The sequence below is a fragment of the Mastigoproctus giganteus genome, chromosome 8, assembly GCF_048544385.1.
Source record: "Mastigoproctus giganteus isolate SK-2022 chromosome 8, ASM4854438v1, whole genome shotgun sequence".
NCBI classification, from domain to species: domain Eukaryota; kingdom Metazoa; phylum Arthropoda; class Arachnida; order Uropygi; family Thelyphonidae; genus Mastigoproctus; species Mastigoproctus giganteus.
In genome coordinates, this window is record NC_143582.1 from 173,172,237 (window position 1) to 173,185,577 (window position 13,341).

A 13,341-nucleotide genomic window follows, 5' to 3' on the forward strand; every position below is an offset into this window, starting at 1 on the left:
TCCACCCTCTGTGTATCAATGTACTATACTGATATGTGCGGTATGCAGTTTTGGTGGTATATTACATTTCTTACAATTAATAACTTTTTCTGACCAATACTGAGTAATAATTTTAGTTTTTCTTTCATATTTTTGCTTAAAGGCAAAACTGAGTTAGGTGGGAGGCCAGATACGCATGCGTATTAGGCAAACGTATCTGGCCTCCAAATGGACGAGCAATTGAACATTTGCTCGTCCAAGTGTTGCATTGTGATTAAAGAATGCCGTTGATCATTGCAATCACCTGCACTAAATTAAATTAATGTACAGAAGAAAAGGAATACCAATCTTTATAACGTATTCCAGTCTTTTCAAGCTCTGGAATTGGTAATCGGGGTTTATCTTCTGGCACGAATCCACAGCCTGTCTCTTCTGTTCCAGAGTGCAATCGGGGGTGTATTCGTTCACGTGTGTTCTAAAGGTCCATAGCTGAGTGTGACCTTATGTGTGGTCGTTCAAGAGTATAAACAAAAAGTTTATTTTATTTTCGATTTGTTTAGCTAATATAACAGTATTAATATTCCTTTTTTTCTTCCAATGATTAAGTATCTACTAATATAAATATACTGTAGCTTATTTTAATTTCACAAAAGATAAATAACATTAAACTGTTCTGTCATTTCTAATTCGATGCAGGGTCAGCAAGGAGTGTCTCAGATTCCTGTAATAAATGCATAATCTTATTTCGTTGGATCCTAAGAATTATATATCTGAAACAAGGAATAGATACGGGTTTTTAAAGTTTCAATGAAGTGAACGTTTTTCACGTGTCAGACCTCAAGGTACCAAGGACGTATCCATTGAGTCGCGTCAGAGGCAAGAATGGTTTATGTTAATTTAATGATTTGACACCAGACTTATGTTACACCACTTTATTTATACATACTGTGTACAGCAGTGTAGGTATATCTGTAGCACAATGACAATATATATACAGAGAATCCGTGGACAGCAATTCAAACAGTTGATGTATTCACAACCATGTGTTGAAACCATCGGCAGAGGAGAACGATCTGTACTTACTGTAAAAGGATAATAAATGTAGAATTTTAAAAACTTGGTCAAATTAGTCCCCGGCAGAAGTTTTAAGACTTTTTTGTTTTAACGGATAAGGCACATTTTCAATGCGATTTATGCGTCGCACTGACTGGTCAAGGACTCTTTGAATTCGATATATCGTTGACCTTCTGTGGACAATATGTCCAAATATGCAGAAATATCCGCACCGAATTCTAACGGAGTGAATAAAACATTATCTACATTGAACAATATAAAAAAGTATCGAGAGTTTTACCATTAGAAACGTCTTTTTTGTTTTCTGAAAATGACTGGTAAACAACTGCCAGTGTTCTTCTTTTTTTTTTTAATATTCGTACTGTAAAAGCTAGTTAACAATTGCGAAAAACTTTATAACAAAGGTAAAAATAAGGCACTTACAATAGTGTTACATTTTTCTTGGACAGACAGTACATTTGAAAAAAAAAATCACTTAACACAGTAAAAATGACAAACAAAATTTAAAAGCACAAATATGGCATCATTAAAATCAGGTTTTCAAAGGGAGCAAGAGTAAATTCGTTACATTTTGAAGGCAGTTCGGACATGCTTTTGGGAAGTTGTATAATAGAAACATAACTGCAATATTATATACATAATACATGGAATATTTATACGCCAGTCTAATAAGATCTGGCTTAAAAATATGGCACAACAAGGATGTGTGGAAGCGAATTACAAGTGAGCTAAATGTGGAGATGATCACAGTGGCTTTTGAGCACCTTTTACATAAGGCACTGTTATTGGCGGGTAGGAAATGCGATGAAGTGAAGACAAATCTCCCATGGCACTATCTTCATGTATTGTAACATGTACTCGTACGCAACTTTGGAATGAATGTCATGGATACCGACAATCAAATATTCAAAACGAAGCTAACAACGTGCATCGTTACTTCTGGATGAAAAACTGTTAAGTTTTTCTGATTGCTGATGTTAAGTCTTGGATGTCTATGCTCCACGATGGCAAGGTCTTACCTTCTAGAACTTTTATAAGAAATATATAGTTATTCTGGTACTCGTTTGGGCTTAAGGATTTCTGAAATACCTGGAGCGTAATGAAAACATTTGTTAGAATGATGGGCCCAGCTTAGATGGTAAGACTAAATTGAAGAATGGCCGTTTCTTCACTGCTGTGGTGAATGAGATCAATTCTGGCACTTATGGAATGACTCAAGTTCATATTTCGTGTAGCCCCTTACCACCGATGCTCCCATTCCAGGCTTTATTTTTACAAACTCCCCAGAAGGACATTTTATGACAACACGCTTGTAATTTAGAGTTTATGTTTTCTATCTTGCTCACCTAATCAGTTACCAGGACTCTTCGCTATAAATCCCCGCAAAATAGTTTGCACAGCGGCACCTTTAACACGCAAAGTTTTTAAGAACTGATCAAGTGATGCTCCTAATGTCCAACCATGAAGAATTCCCTCTTACAGCACGATTCGCCTTGAACAAGAAGAGTTTCTGTCGACGTTTGACGATTTTGTTCCCTACCTTGTAAAAGAAACAGTGTGTGCGCACATACATCTCGTCAGTTACTGTTGGAAGCACGAGAGCACATTAGATCATTTCAGATTTCCTTGGTCCATCAACATTTCGCACACACAAAGGCAAAGGGACACACGCCATCTTCTGAATCCGAAGGCCTGATGCCACAAATCACCAGCGCACTCCACTTTCTCTCACTTGGCTTTCGGAAGGTGGCGTTTCATGTGTAGAGCGAGGTGATCCGAGCGAGCAAAGGAACGTTCGCACACCTTACACTTGAATGGTTTGGCGCCCGTGTGCTTGCGATAGTGGCGGGTGAGTTCGTCGGATCGAGCGAAGCGCCACTGGCATTCCGGCCACTGGCATTTGTAGGGCTTCTCTCCTGAAACAACACAACAAACAGTCAGAATAATAAACAGTAAACAAAACTTTAATACAATCATTACAATCAACAGAAAAATAAGTGATCAGTACACGGTAAGGTGTACTGTGTCGCAGCAGAATAAAAGGAACAGTCTTGGAGTTTCTGGCTTTCCAAAAAGATTTATAATATCTTTTTAACAACTGCTTTAATTCAATAAAAGATAACTGAAGAAGCTTCGTGCTTAGGCGTATATAAGAAGCTATTAAAAATAACGTGGTTATAGTAAATATTAATTCACTATAACCAGCAGAAAAAGATCAAATATAAAAATATCATTTTAATTAGATTTACCACGTATATAAAACTGAAAACTTGGGTTAGACGTTGATTAAGTTGGAAATGTATAAATATTTTATTTACATTTTTTAAAACCAAATTGTTGCAATTATGAATATAGATATTTATAGTGTGTTCTTATATATTTTAGTATATATTTATAGCGCTCAAAACAAAAAAAATCCAATGAGAAATAATGATAAACAGTGGTATTACAGACTATCTAGGTGTGCGAAAATAGGCCTACATTTATGTTTAAAAATAAAATTGTAACAAATTATTATTTCCAATACAATGCAGCTGAATTATAGTGTCATTAGTTAATATGACACAATACAAGGAACAGCATCATATTTAGCAGTCACGGGCTTGAACCCCCACTCAAGGCACGTGTACTTATGCACCCGTGCGTTTGACCACTCGGCTACTGTGGCCGCTGTTAACCAGAACGATTAAACCCAACCACAAGAAGTATACTGATGCGTGACTAAATCTTAAATTGGAAACAATTATCCATTGTGACACTTACGTTAAAAATATTAAACTATAACTTGTCCACTCACTTTCTTTATATACTTATGTATATTTATGGGTCCCTGAACCCCGTCAAAGCCATTCTTCCAGACATGGCATCTACAGCATGATACCTGTGAGTCAATACCTGTGTCATTCAGGTCTCCCACTAGTGAGAGAAGTGGATTCATTTCTCGTTGAAGTCAGATCGTTCTGCGACAGTCAAATCTTATAACTTCACGGTAGCGGGAGTGTTAGTAATCTTGAGTACACCTCCACTTCCACAGTCTGAAACACTGCACCTATCATAGTGGGCGTTACCTATCCAGTCTAAACCAACGTAAGCGTCGAGCTGTGGCCCCCACATCGTACAGAGAAATGTCGCCCCTCTGTGTCACCAGGTGGTAGATGTCTCTTATAATCCGGTGCAATACCACCACTTTGCTTATTAGAGGCTTGAAGTAGCGAAGTGCATGTTTAGTCTCTAGAGCAAAGTGCCTGCAATCCCAACTCTTCCGTCATGCAGTACAAATGATGTTTTTGGGTTATGATGGCCATCACGGCGATATCTAAAATTCCTTATATTTGTAGGTACAGATCTAAAACGGTTTTCGGAAGTGGGCCGATAGATAATCCACAGGATAAACCTATTGGCAACTCTCTAGGAAGCACCCTGATCATCCAGTGTATAATCTCGACGCCTCTACTCTGCCAGATAGTAACTGAAAGGAGACCGAGTAGAGTGCAAGCGGGATGCATTGCCAAGGCCACGTTATGAGCTGAATATATTCTTGCTGTTTACGTCATATCAAAAAGTTTCATTAATTCATACAAAAGTAGAGGGGATGGGAAACCACTCCTCTACTTTACTTACTGAATGCGTAGTGAATAGTCAAACTAATAGAACAAACTTATCCGCGAAAAGATCTAAACCTCCCAAAAGCTTCGTCATTCATTTCACAAATGTACTTGTACTGTACATGATCCCGGTTCCAATCTCAGTGATGTCCGTGGCCTAAAATCTGACAAGCTCCCGCTGACTTTTTCTGACGGAATCTCAATTATCGGTTCCATCAACCGCTACTCATCTCAGTTGCCCTAATTCTCTGCACGTGTCCACTCTGATATGTATTCCTTGTAGAGTGTAAATATGCAGAAGTACGAACCCTTTCCAGAGACTTTTTTAATTTGGAATCTCCCGTGGCTTGAAACCTCTATACTCCATTCTGCCAAGTTCATCTGGTGCCTCTATCGTTTTTCCAATTCCACTAATCACTCGGAACTGTTCAGCATCCTTCCGTTGAAATTCGACTTTCTCAAGCCTACCTAGCGATGAGGTAATTTTCCAGGGCGATTTTAAATTTTACAACTCTGGCTGACTAATTTGTTAGTTACACGGGTCGAGATGTTGAGATTATTAATGACCTTACACAACTTACTAATTTACTTATTAGATTACAAGACAACCCTGACAACACACGCAACATTCTTTATCACTTTCTTATCAACCGTTCAAAGTATATGGCCATTGTTAGTGGTCCTCCAGGCACGTCAGACCACAATTTGGTGGTGGTCTCTTCTCCAATGGAGTCTTTTTCTCTCTCTCGTGGCCATTCATAGCCTCACGTCGTTTGTTTTTTAAAGATTTATGACATTAACACGGCAGTTACAATTATTAAATTAATGTCCTCCGAAGTTGGATTAAATAATATTGAGTAATTAATATGAAACAAAGAATCAACAACGATAAACATTTCCTCGATGACAGATGGAAATAATACAAACAGTCTTCAGCGATGCAGTTAAAAACGTTGTTTACATCACTCAGTTTTAGGAATAAAATAATATGAGCGGGGATTGAGAATGTAAAAGGAGCGTTAGGGAAGGAGGACAAGTAGCCAGAAGAGGGAAAAGCAACGCGAACACGTGACATAAGCAAACATTCCTTTAATTAAGGTCCGCAATTTGCCGCTGTCTGGTTTAGTTCTCGGACAAATTAGTTTCACCCAAATGAACCATCGGTGAGATTCAAAATTACTCGGAATAAAAATCGTTTAGTACGAGGCAGATGTCTGACATCTGGGTGCACGAACACTCCAAGTCCAGCGATGCACCTTTAAAGCATGGACAGAGCTTTCACCGCGCTTCATTAGCAAATGTTTACTTTTGCTCGTGCCATCTCTCGGCAGACATATCGCGCACTCCTCCGAGTGGGCGATGTCTGCTTGACAAGGGTGGGGTACACTACATTACGCTGTTTGCCCGCACAATTCCACTATACGTGTGTGGGTAGGTGTTTTGGTAAACTTCCTGTATATGCTAAATACACGCACTCGGTGATCACGCTTCGTGCAATCCCTTTACATTTGTCTCGTAAACATCATTTGTTTGGTCAAACGTTTTTCAAGTGAAATGCTATTTTATGGAGATACCGAAGGTATAAAACTGCCCGATTATATTGACTGGAACGTCAGATATTTCTGAAATTACAATTATTTGTATATCTGTGGTCATACACGTTTACCAACGAATTCTACACACGTAACGGTAAAGCCGGTAAACTTTCAGCAAAAATTTTAGCTTAATAAAAGTAATTTAAATAAACAAATATAAATAAACTAGTATGCCTAGCTTGAGCTCGCAATTTAGGGGGAAGAGAAGCGCTGGTCTCCTACACTGAAGTAATTAATGATAATTATATTCGGCACATTAAAAAAGCTTACCGAGTTACATTGGCTGACATCACTTCCTATCAACAATCGAAGCGTGGTCTTGTACTCATGCGCGACTTTCACTTCCCGTTTAGCATTTGTTTATGTTTAAGATTAATAAGAGTCGCAAGTTTGGATAAGGGTATACAATCGCAGGAAATAGCTGCGTTCAAGCAAGGATAATCGTCAGATATCGTCCACCCGGCCCCACCCCCCGAGTGATAGATCAGCCTAGGATAAAGCTTTCAAAATACAGGCTTAGTATAACAACTACTAAACAGTAATTTTGGAGTTCAAAACAACGACTTCTTCGTGTATTAATGAGATTTACTGCTGGTGATAGAAACACGGAACGGACTCAGGAATGGTCCTTTCTTGTTCCCCTCCTGTTCTTAGACTAGGACAATGATCTTTTGGACAGCTGCACTCATCCAAAGGTTAAGTGCTTACTTTACACAGGTGACGTTAAGGTTTATTGTAATACCTGCAATTTAGATAGCTGCAGCGAGTCGCATTAATCGCTAGCCAATTTCTAAACTTGAAGTAAATGGAGGGATTATCTGAACGTTCAAAATGCAAAGCAGCTACGAGGAGAAACGCAAAGAGAACACAGTGGAATTCCAATTCTCTGTCAGCCAGAGTAGTCCATTCGCCATGGCTGTGCAATTAAAACGATGGCTTTACGATTTGTGAGTGCAATTCCTTCCAGAAACAGATGACATTTACTATCAAGTTTTCTAATAAATTCTTGCTCTTTAATATGGTTGCTAAATTTAATGAATAAAAACTTCAACAACTTCACCACGTAAGAGAGGAGAATTTTAATTAACTCTCATTTTGCAAAGTTGGTTATACAACTTCTTTAGAGAGATTTATGTGCCAGACTTCCACAGTTTTAGCAAAACTGTGGAGCGTGATGGCACGTGGTCAATCAAGGCTCATATGCCAGATGCAGGATATTTGTCTGCGTCAGGAAAGTGTACTGCCCTGCTGACGAAGGGGATAACAGATTCCGAGAGCGAAATGTGGCAAAAGAATATTAAACGTGTCACTACAAAAAAAGGGAGTCGATGTTTTTAATTACATTAAGCCAGATAAAACTGTGGTAATTCAATCGGTTTTAACTTCAGCTTTAGTTCATTATAATAATAACTTGACCATTGAAAAACATTGCGAATCCCTGCCTGACCTTCTTCCCTTTTCTCTTTGTCTACTGTACTACCATATATTATCCGTGCCCATCACCAAAAAGGTCATCCTAGTTTCAGGCGACAAAAAAATAAAAACGCTTGAGTTCGAATCCCATCAAGATCGCGAGGAATTCTTTTTCTCCAAGAAACTCGGTTTATTATTTTTTTCCAGCAAACCGACCGAAGGATACACGCAATTATATAGTATACTGATGCCTCATAGCCTAGTTGCTTTGGCGCTTAACATACACACTTGTCTTTGCCACGCGAACCTCAAATGCACATATGACGTCACAGTCTATTACTAATTAAGCCTGTGCAACTCTTTAAACTGTCCCATTATTATAAGTACAGACTTTGGAAACGGTTCAAAAGAAACAAAAGGACAATAGCCTTTCTAGGAAACAGACCAACTGGCCTTAGAACACACGTAGTTACACCCACATGTCATTAACCAGAATAATGCAATTTAAGTCCGTACATCCAAGCAATGTCTGTATATTAAAGAGAGCTACAATGGGGCAAATAAAGAGCATCTAAGAAAATAATCGACACCAAATCTTCTTGTTTCTCTACATATTCATCAGAAGGGAAAAATCTCACGTTCGCTTTCTTTGAAATTATAAATGCAATTACAGGAATTTGGTTTTTTTTACTGCCTAATTAGAGAAAAAATCCCCCAAAACGACTGAATGATAGGCAGTAACATTATTGTTCTAAAGAGTGATCAGTAACTCTCTCTCTCTCTCGGTTCTCCCCTTTCAGAGGACCTCTCACCTTGAGAAACCACGTAAAATGAACGGTATTTCCGGAAAAGGTCAAATGTTAAAAATCCCCGCCAGTGTTGTCCAATGCTGGTGATTAATTGTTATGTATGTGTTTCTCAGGTGAGCACGCGAGGAAATAAAGGAGATAACCCAAAACGTGCTTCATTCACGTGGCCTCGGCATGGCAGGAGTGTGGATAGGCGGTTTTTTCTCGCACGTGTTTCCCCCCAACTAATAAATGGATGAATATTCGTGCTTTGTGTGTCATAACGTTAACCAGATTTTTCGCGCGTGGAAATGGCCCAACTGCAGCCAATTAAGACTCCATTCTGAGCAAGATGGCGTTTTAAGAGGAATTTAACGATAAACTTGGGAGGACCGCATATTATGGAGCTTGCCTGAGTGGGCTCAAAAGAAGCACAAAGTCTAGAGTTGTTTGCGTGGGGACCTTTCAATTTATTAGTGGGTTTAGTTGCTATAGAAACTTAATCTGGGATGAAGCCGCTTTTGTTGTCAAAATTAAGTTGGGGAATGGCACGTTCAACACCTGCAAAGCGAGACTGTAAACTCAGCATGTTTTTCTTCTCTCTCCCCCGTAGGACCCCCCTCCCTCCCATCCTCCGGTGTAGATTAGGAAAGCGACTGATAGGATCCTGAAGTACATCACTTAATAAGTGTTATGTACAAGGAATTGATAAAGGATATTTCACGCGCTGTTGCAATACCCGAGTAACCACTGTTTGCAAAGAGATAAACCATTGACCTTCGCTTCTTACTTCGTGCAATTCGATCTAGATGGAAACGAAGTTATTTTAACTCTCGTTTTATGACTGACACAAACAAAGAAAACTGTACAAGTTCTGTATTTGAAGTGAAAACATATAGCTCTGCAGTCGCACGTGGTTAACCTTCAAATTGAGCTAAGAAACACGTCCTTATAGATGGTGTCCGCCCAGACAAATGGTTGTGATCTTCGTGTCAACTTTTGTAATTTCAATTGAGAAACATTTCCTGCTATTATTCATAAAAAATAACTTCTGCGTCCTAGATTGACGATACCGAACAGATATTACGAATTTGAGCACCTGCCCTTTCCCCCGAACGATTGGTCTTCTGTAATAGTGTCTCAGAGACTTGCCTTTGCCCTTTCTTTAGCTAATGAAATGTTTAAATAAGAAATTTCATTAGTCTCAAATGAGGATTTCTAACTCAGCTTTATTCCTCAACTCTTTAACGATAATTGTGCGTTATTGACTTTTTCCATTTCCAAGCTTGGCTCTCACGTACCATCGAAAGCGATGGACTGCTCGCCACACGAATTGCTAACGTTTAAACTTAGGAAAGGAGTCATCTGACTGGACACATTCTACCGCTTATTACTATCGTAATATTCCATACGAATTAGGAAACATTTCCCGATGTTCTTCCAGTCACTGGACTACGGCCAGACGTAGTCCAGTGGTCAAGTGCGAGATGCATTTGAGAAGACAGAAGTTCCAGCGAGTGACGAAACTACAAATTCAGCCCCACAACCATCAGATCGCCAAATGGCCGCCACGGGATCATCCATTGGGTCTCTTGACTCCTCAGCACTCTTCCACTGTGAGGGATTTGGTGATGATTGTTTAGTCACTGATTCAAACTGAAGGGAGTACCAAATACGATTAACCACTATATTCACTGTAAAAATGATTACCTGCAAACTCCTCCCACCTAGTGATCGTGCTGGAGTATATATATATATATATAAAAACATTTCGTACCTCATACCATCCCAGTAAGTAGGCCGCCGTAGCCTAGTGGTCAGGCGCGCGGGTGCATAAGTACATGTGCCTTGAGTGACCGGGGTTCAAGTCCGTGACTGCTGAATACGGTGCTGTTTCTTGTATTCTGTCTATCTTGTGAACTCTTCTGATCGTTTGGTCGTCCCGGAGTATAAACAGAAAATTTATTTTATTTTAATTGGAGTTAAGGATCCGCTATCTATGTAATAGGCAACAGGTGGAAGAGTGAAGCTCTGATTATTAAGTTAGATTTTCTAGTTGTAACCTTCAACGTGAGGTTCACCACCCCCTTTTAAGAATTTCGGGGCCGCCAGATATATTAAAGGGAGGAATCCAAGGTATAATAAGCCTCTTTTTTTCAGAAGAAAGAGAGATCGGGGTATTCCAATGTCGGGGTATTCCAATGATGTAGGAGGGATTTTTAACTTATTTTTAAATAAATTAGCTACATAAAACTACTTTTAATTTACTAAATGAATGATGAAATCTTTATTTACAAAAAAAAAAAAAAAAACGAATGTGCGCGGGTCAATACCGCGTAGTCAATCGATAGAAATCATTACTATCAATCGTTCTAGTTTGAACAGTGCCACGTGAACAAGGCCAGCACTTCGAGGGACTGTCAAAGATTCAAAGAATTGCAGTACAGCATATATACATTATTCAAAGCGTAAACTGTGCCCGCACAACAGTGGTGCTTTGCGGAGAAGCCCCCCCCCACTCATCAAGGAAGTCTCATTAGCAGATTGCCATTATGAACCGATGGCCTACACTAGCTGGCAGCGCATTCAGCAAACATTTGAGCCAGGTAACAACATCCCATAGAAGCCGTCCCCTTCTTTTATTTAGTAAGCTGACGTTGGCAAAGCGGCCCACTTTATGGCAGGGGGCAGTGTCAGATACATATTTGTGCTACTGAGCGGACGGTCAATTTATGATCTCTCGCGAATAGAGCGGCGTTCAAAGTGCTGTTTACTTTGGAGGTGCCGTCCTCGCCGTATGTCCCTTCTCCCTCTTGGCTGTTTCCAGACCCCTACAGGGGCTCCATTACGTACGGACGCTAGCCAAAGCTATTGTCTGTAACCTGTTTTAAGACAGAATGTAGGGTGAACGGAGTCGGCCATAAACCGAGTGTATCAGGTTTTATGGCCAGTCGCCGGCGAGCAACATCTGCCGAAAACGGCGCAGGTAAAGGCAGCGGTCCGACGAACGGCAAAAATGGCGATCGTTCGTGGTCGCCTGTGTTCACGGCGTCAAGTTGTGTATGATTTCTTTACCGCAATTGTCCCTCGTTGGCCGGACAGATGGGATCGCGCGAGTCAGCTAGTAAAATCGCTGGGCCCACTTCCCGTATATTGTGGGCCGGAAGCACTCTCACACTGTTTCACCGCTACTAATATACCATTCAGGGCGCCCTTAAAACACGGACGTATCATATGGGAAAACCTAACGACCACCTCCCCGCTCTCTCTATCATTCCTACCTCCCGAGGTGTCACATGCGGCGGGAAGTTCAAGGTAATGGTCAGGCTTAAACAAACGACCCCACGGTATGTGGCTGTGTGGTCGTGGTAGAGTGTTTCAATGCGCACCCGGTCCGTGTCCTGTTCTCTTCGCTGCTGTCACGTGTTAAAGTATTTTCGATGACCACAGTTTGGCCAAAAGATTCCATTTTCTTTCAACAAATCGAAATAGTCAGTTTACAAATAAAGGGAAGTTTCATTTTGCCTTTGAGATGCGTTATTCTGGCAAAATGTGTAACTTGTTACTGTACCGAGTCTTTGTGAATGCATTCCTCCACAAATTCGTATCGATTGATGGGCTAACGAAGAGAAATCGACTCCAGTGGCAGCCAATACCAAAGGGATTCTTAATTGATGCGAATTTATATCTTAGAAAATTATTACACGCGGCGAATTTTAATCGAGGCGTGGACACACACCTTGAAGTAATGCGGGACACAATTCGGACCGCGATATGGCGCTGTATAAAGGCTGTGCGACATCGCCATGTCCGGCAGGTGATTGATTAACTCCACTATAGGGTTAATTGTATATGAGCACAAGGCTAAACATAGCCCTAGTTTACCACCAAGAGAGAGCAGGTGGTACTCCTCGCGGTCTCCCCTTTCTCTTTGGGTGGGAACATCAATTGTGGGAAAGGCTAGCATGGTGCGTGTCGAAACGACGCATGGTGAAGGCAACTTTTAAGGAGAGGGTATTCGCTAATGGTTCTTCCATGATAGTTACACAAATACATCGGGCACTTCGTATCCGCGCGTTCATTTTTAATGTTTAGGCAGTTTCAAGTACGGCTGGTGTGATGCGGTTATTGTAGCCCTTTTTTGGACAAAGCTAAACTTATATCCGTTCTAGCCACCCCCTTCTCCTTTACTGGTCTAAATCATAACAAGCCCACTTCTTAATGTTTTTAATTTAATTTATTTTGGCGCTCCACCACCCTAAGTCTATTCTACGAGATCCTCTGGGAGGTCAAGACCCAACCAGTTAAGAACCGTAGTGGTTGTACACCAGAGTTTTTCGACCTTCTTGAAAAAGTATCTCCTTAAAAAAAATTACACGAGCATCTCCAACTACATAAAAAAAGGTGGGGAGCCTTAAATTTATTTTAAAGCCGAGAATACCAAATTTTAAGGAGATAAAGTCGGCCTTTGTATGGAATAAACAGAAAAAAGGAGAAAACTGAAGATGTCAGTGAGATGTCAAGTGAATTCCAACGCATTTTTGGCATTAATTTCATATTCATAAAATAAGTCTATTTTTATTCAAACATATATTTGAATTTGATACAAACATCGATGAATAGCGATCAATACAATTACAAGATAAATTGCAAATAATTTCATTAAAACACATGTATACAGACATGATGCACGACAGAACACCATTCGACCTATCATATCGCTGGAAATGGCGTATTATGACCAAAGCAGGCGATGCCCCTCTCTGCTACAGGCGCTCTCCATTTCAAAATATGTTCTCCGTTTCCTAGGATGTACTTATTTATTTAATAATAACGTACACTACAGTGACCAAGTCAGTAGTCCTCGTGTATGCACACATCTGAAGT

At 40.1% G+C, this 13,341-nt stretch overlaps 1 protein-coding gene across 2 annotated transcripts in view; it reads right to left on the bottom strand.

Moving 5' to 3' along the window:
• Positions 1 to 913: 913 nt before the first annotated feature.
• The window catches only part of LOC150082012 (uncharacterized), a 136,576-nt gene continuing 124,148 nt past the window's right edge, over positions 914 to 13,341 (bottom strand). The window contains exon 4 of one of the 2 annotated variants that reach the window (XM_090379064.1): positions 914 to 2,969. In XM_090379064.1, the coding sequence (XP_090235190.1) occupies positions 2,782 to 2,969 (188 nt within the window). In that variant the 3' untranslated portion in view covers positions 914 to 2,781. The remainder of the gene's footprint in view (positions 2,970 to 13,341) is intronic. The other variant, XM_090379063.1, reaches the window with a different exon arrangement.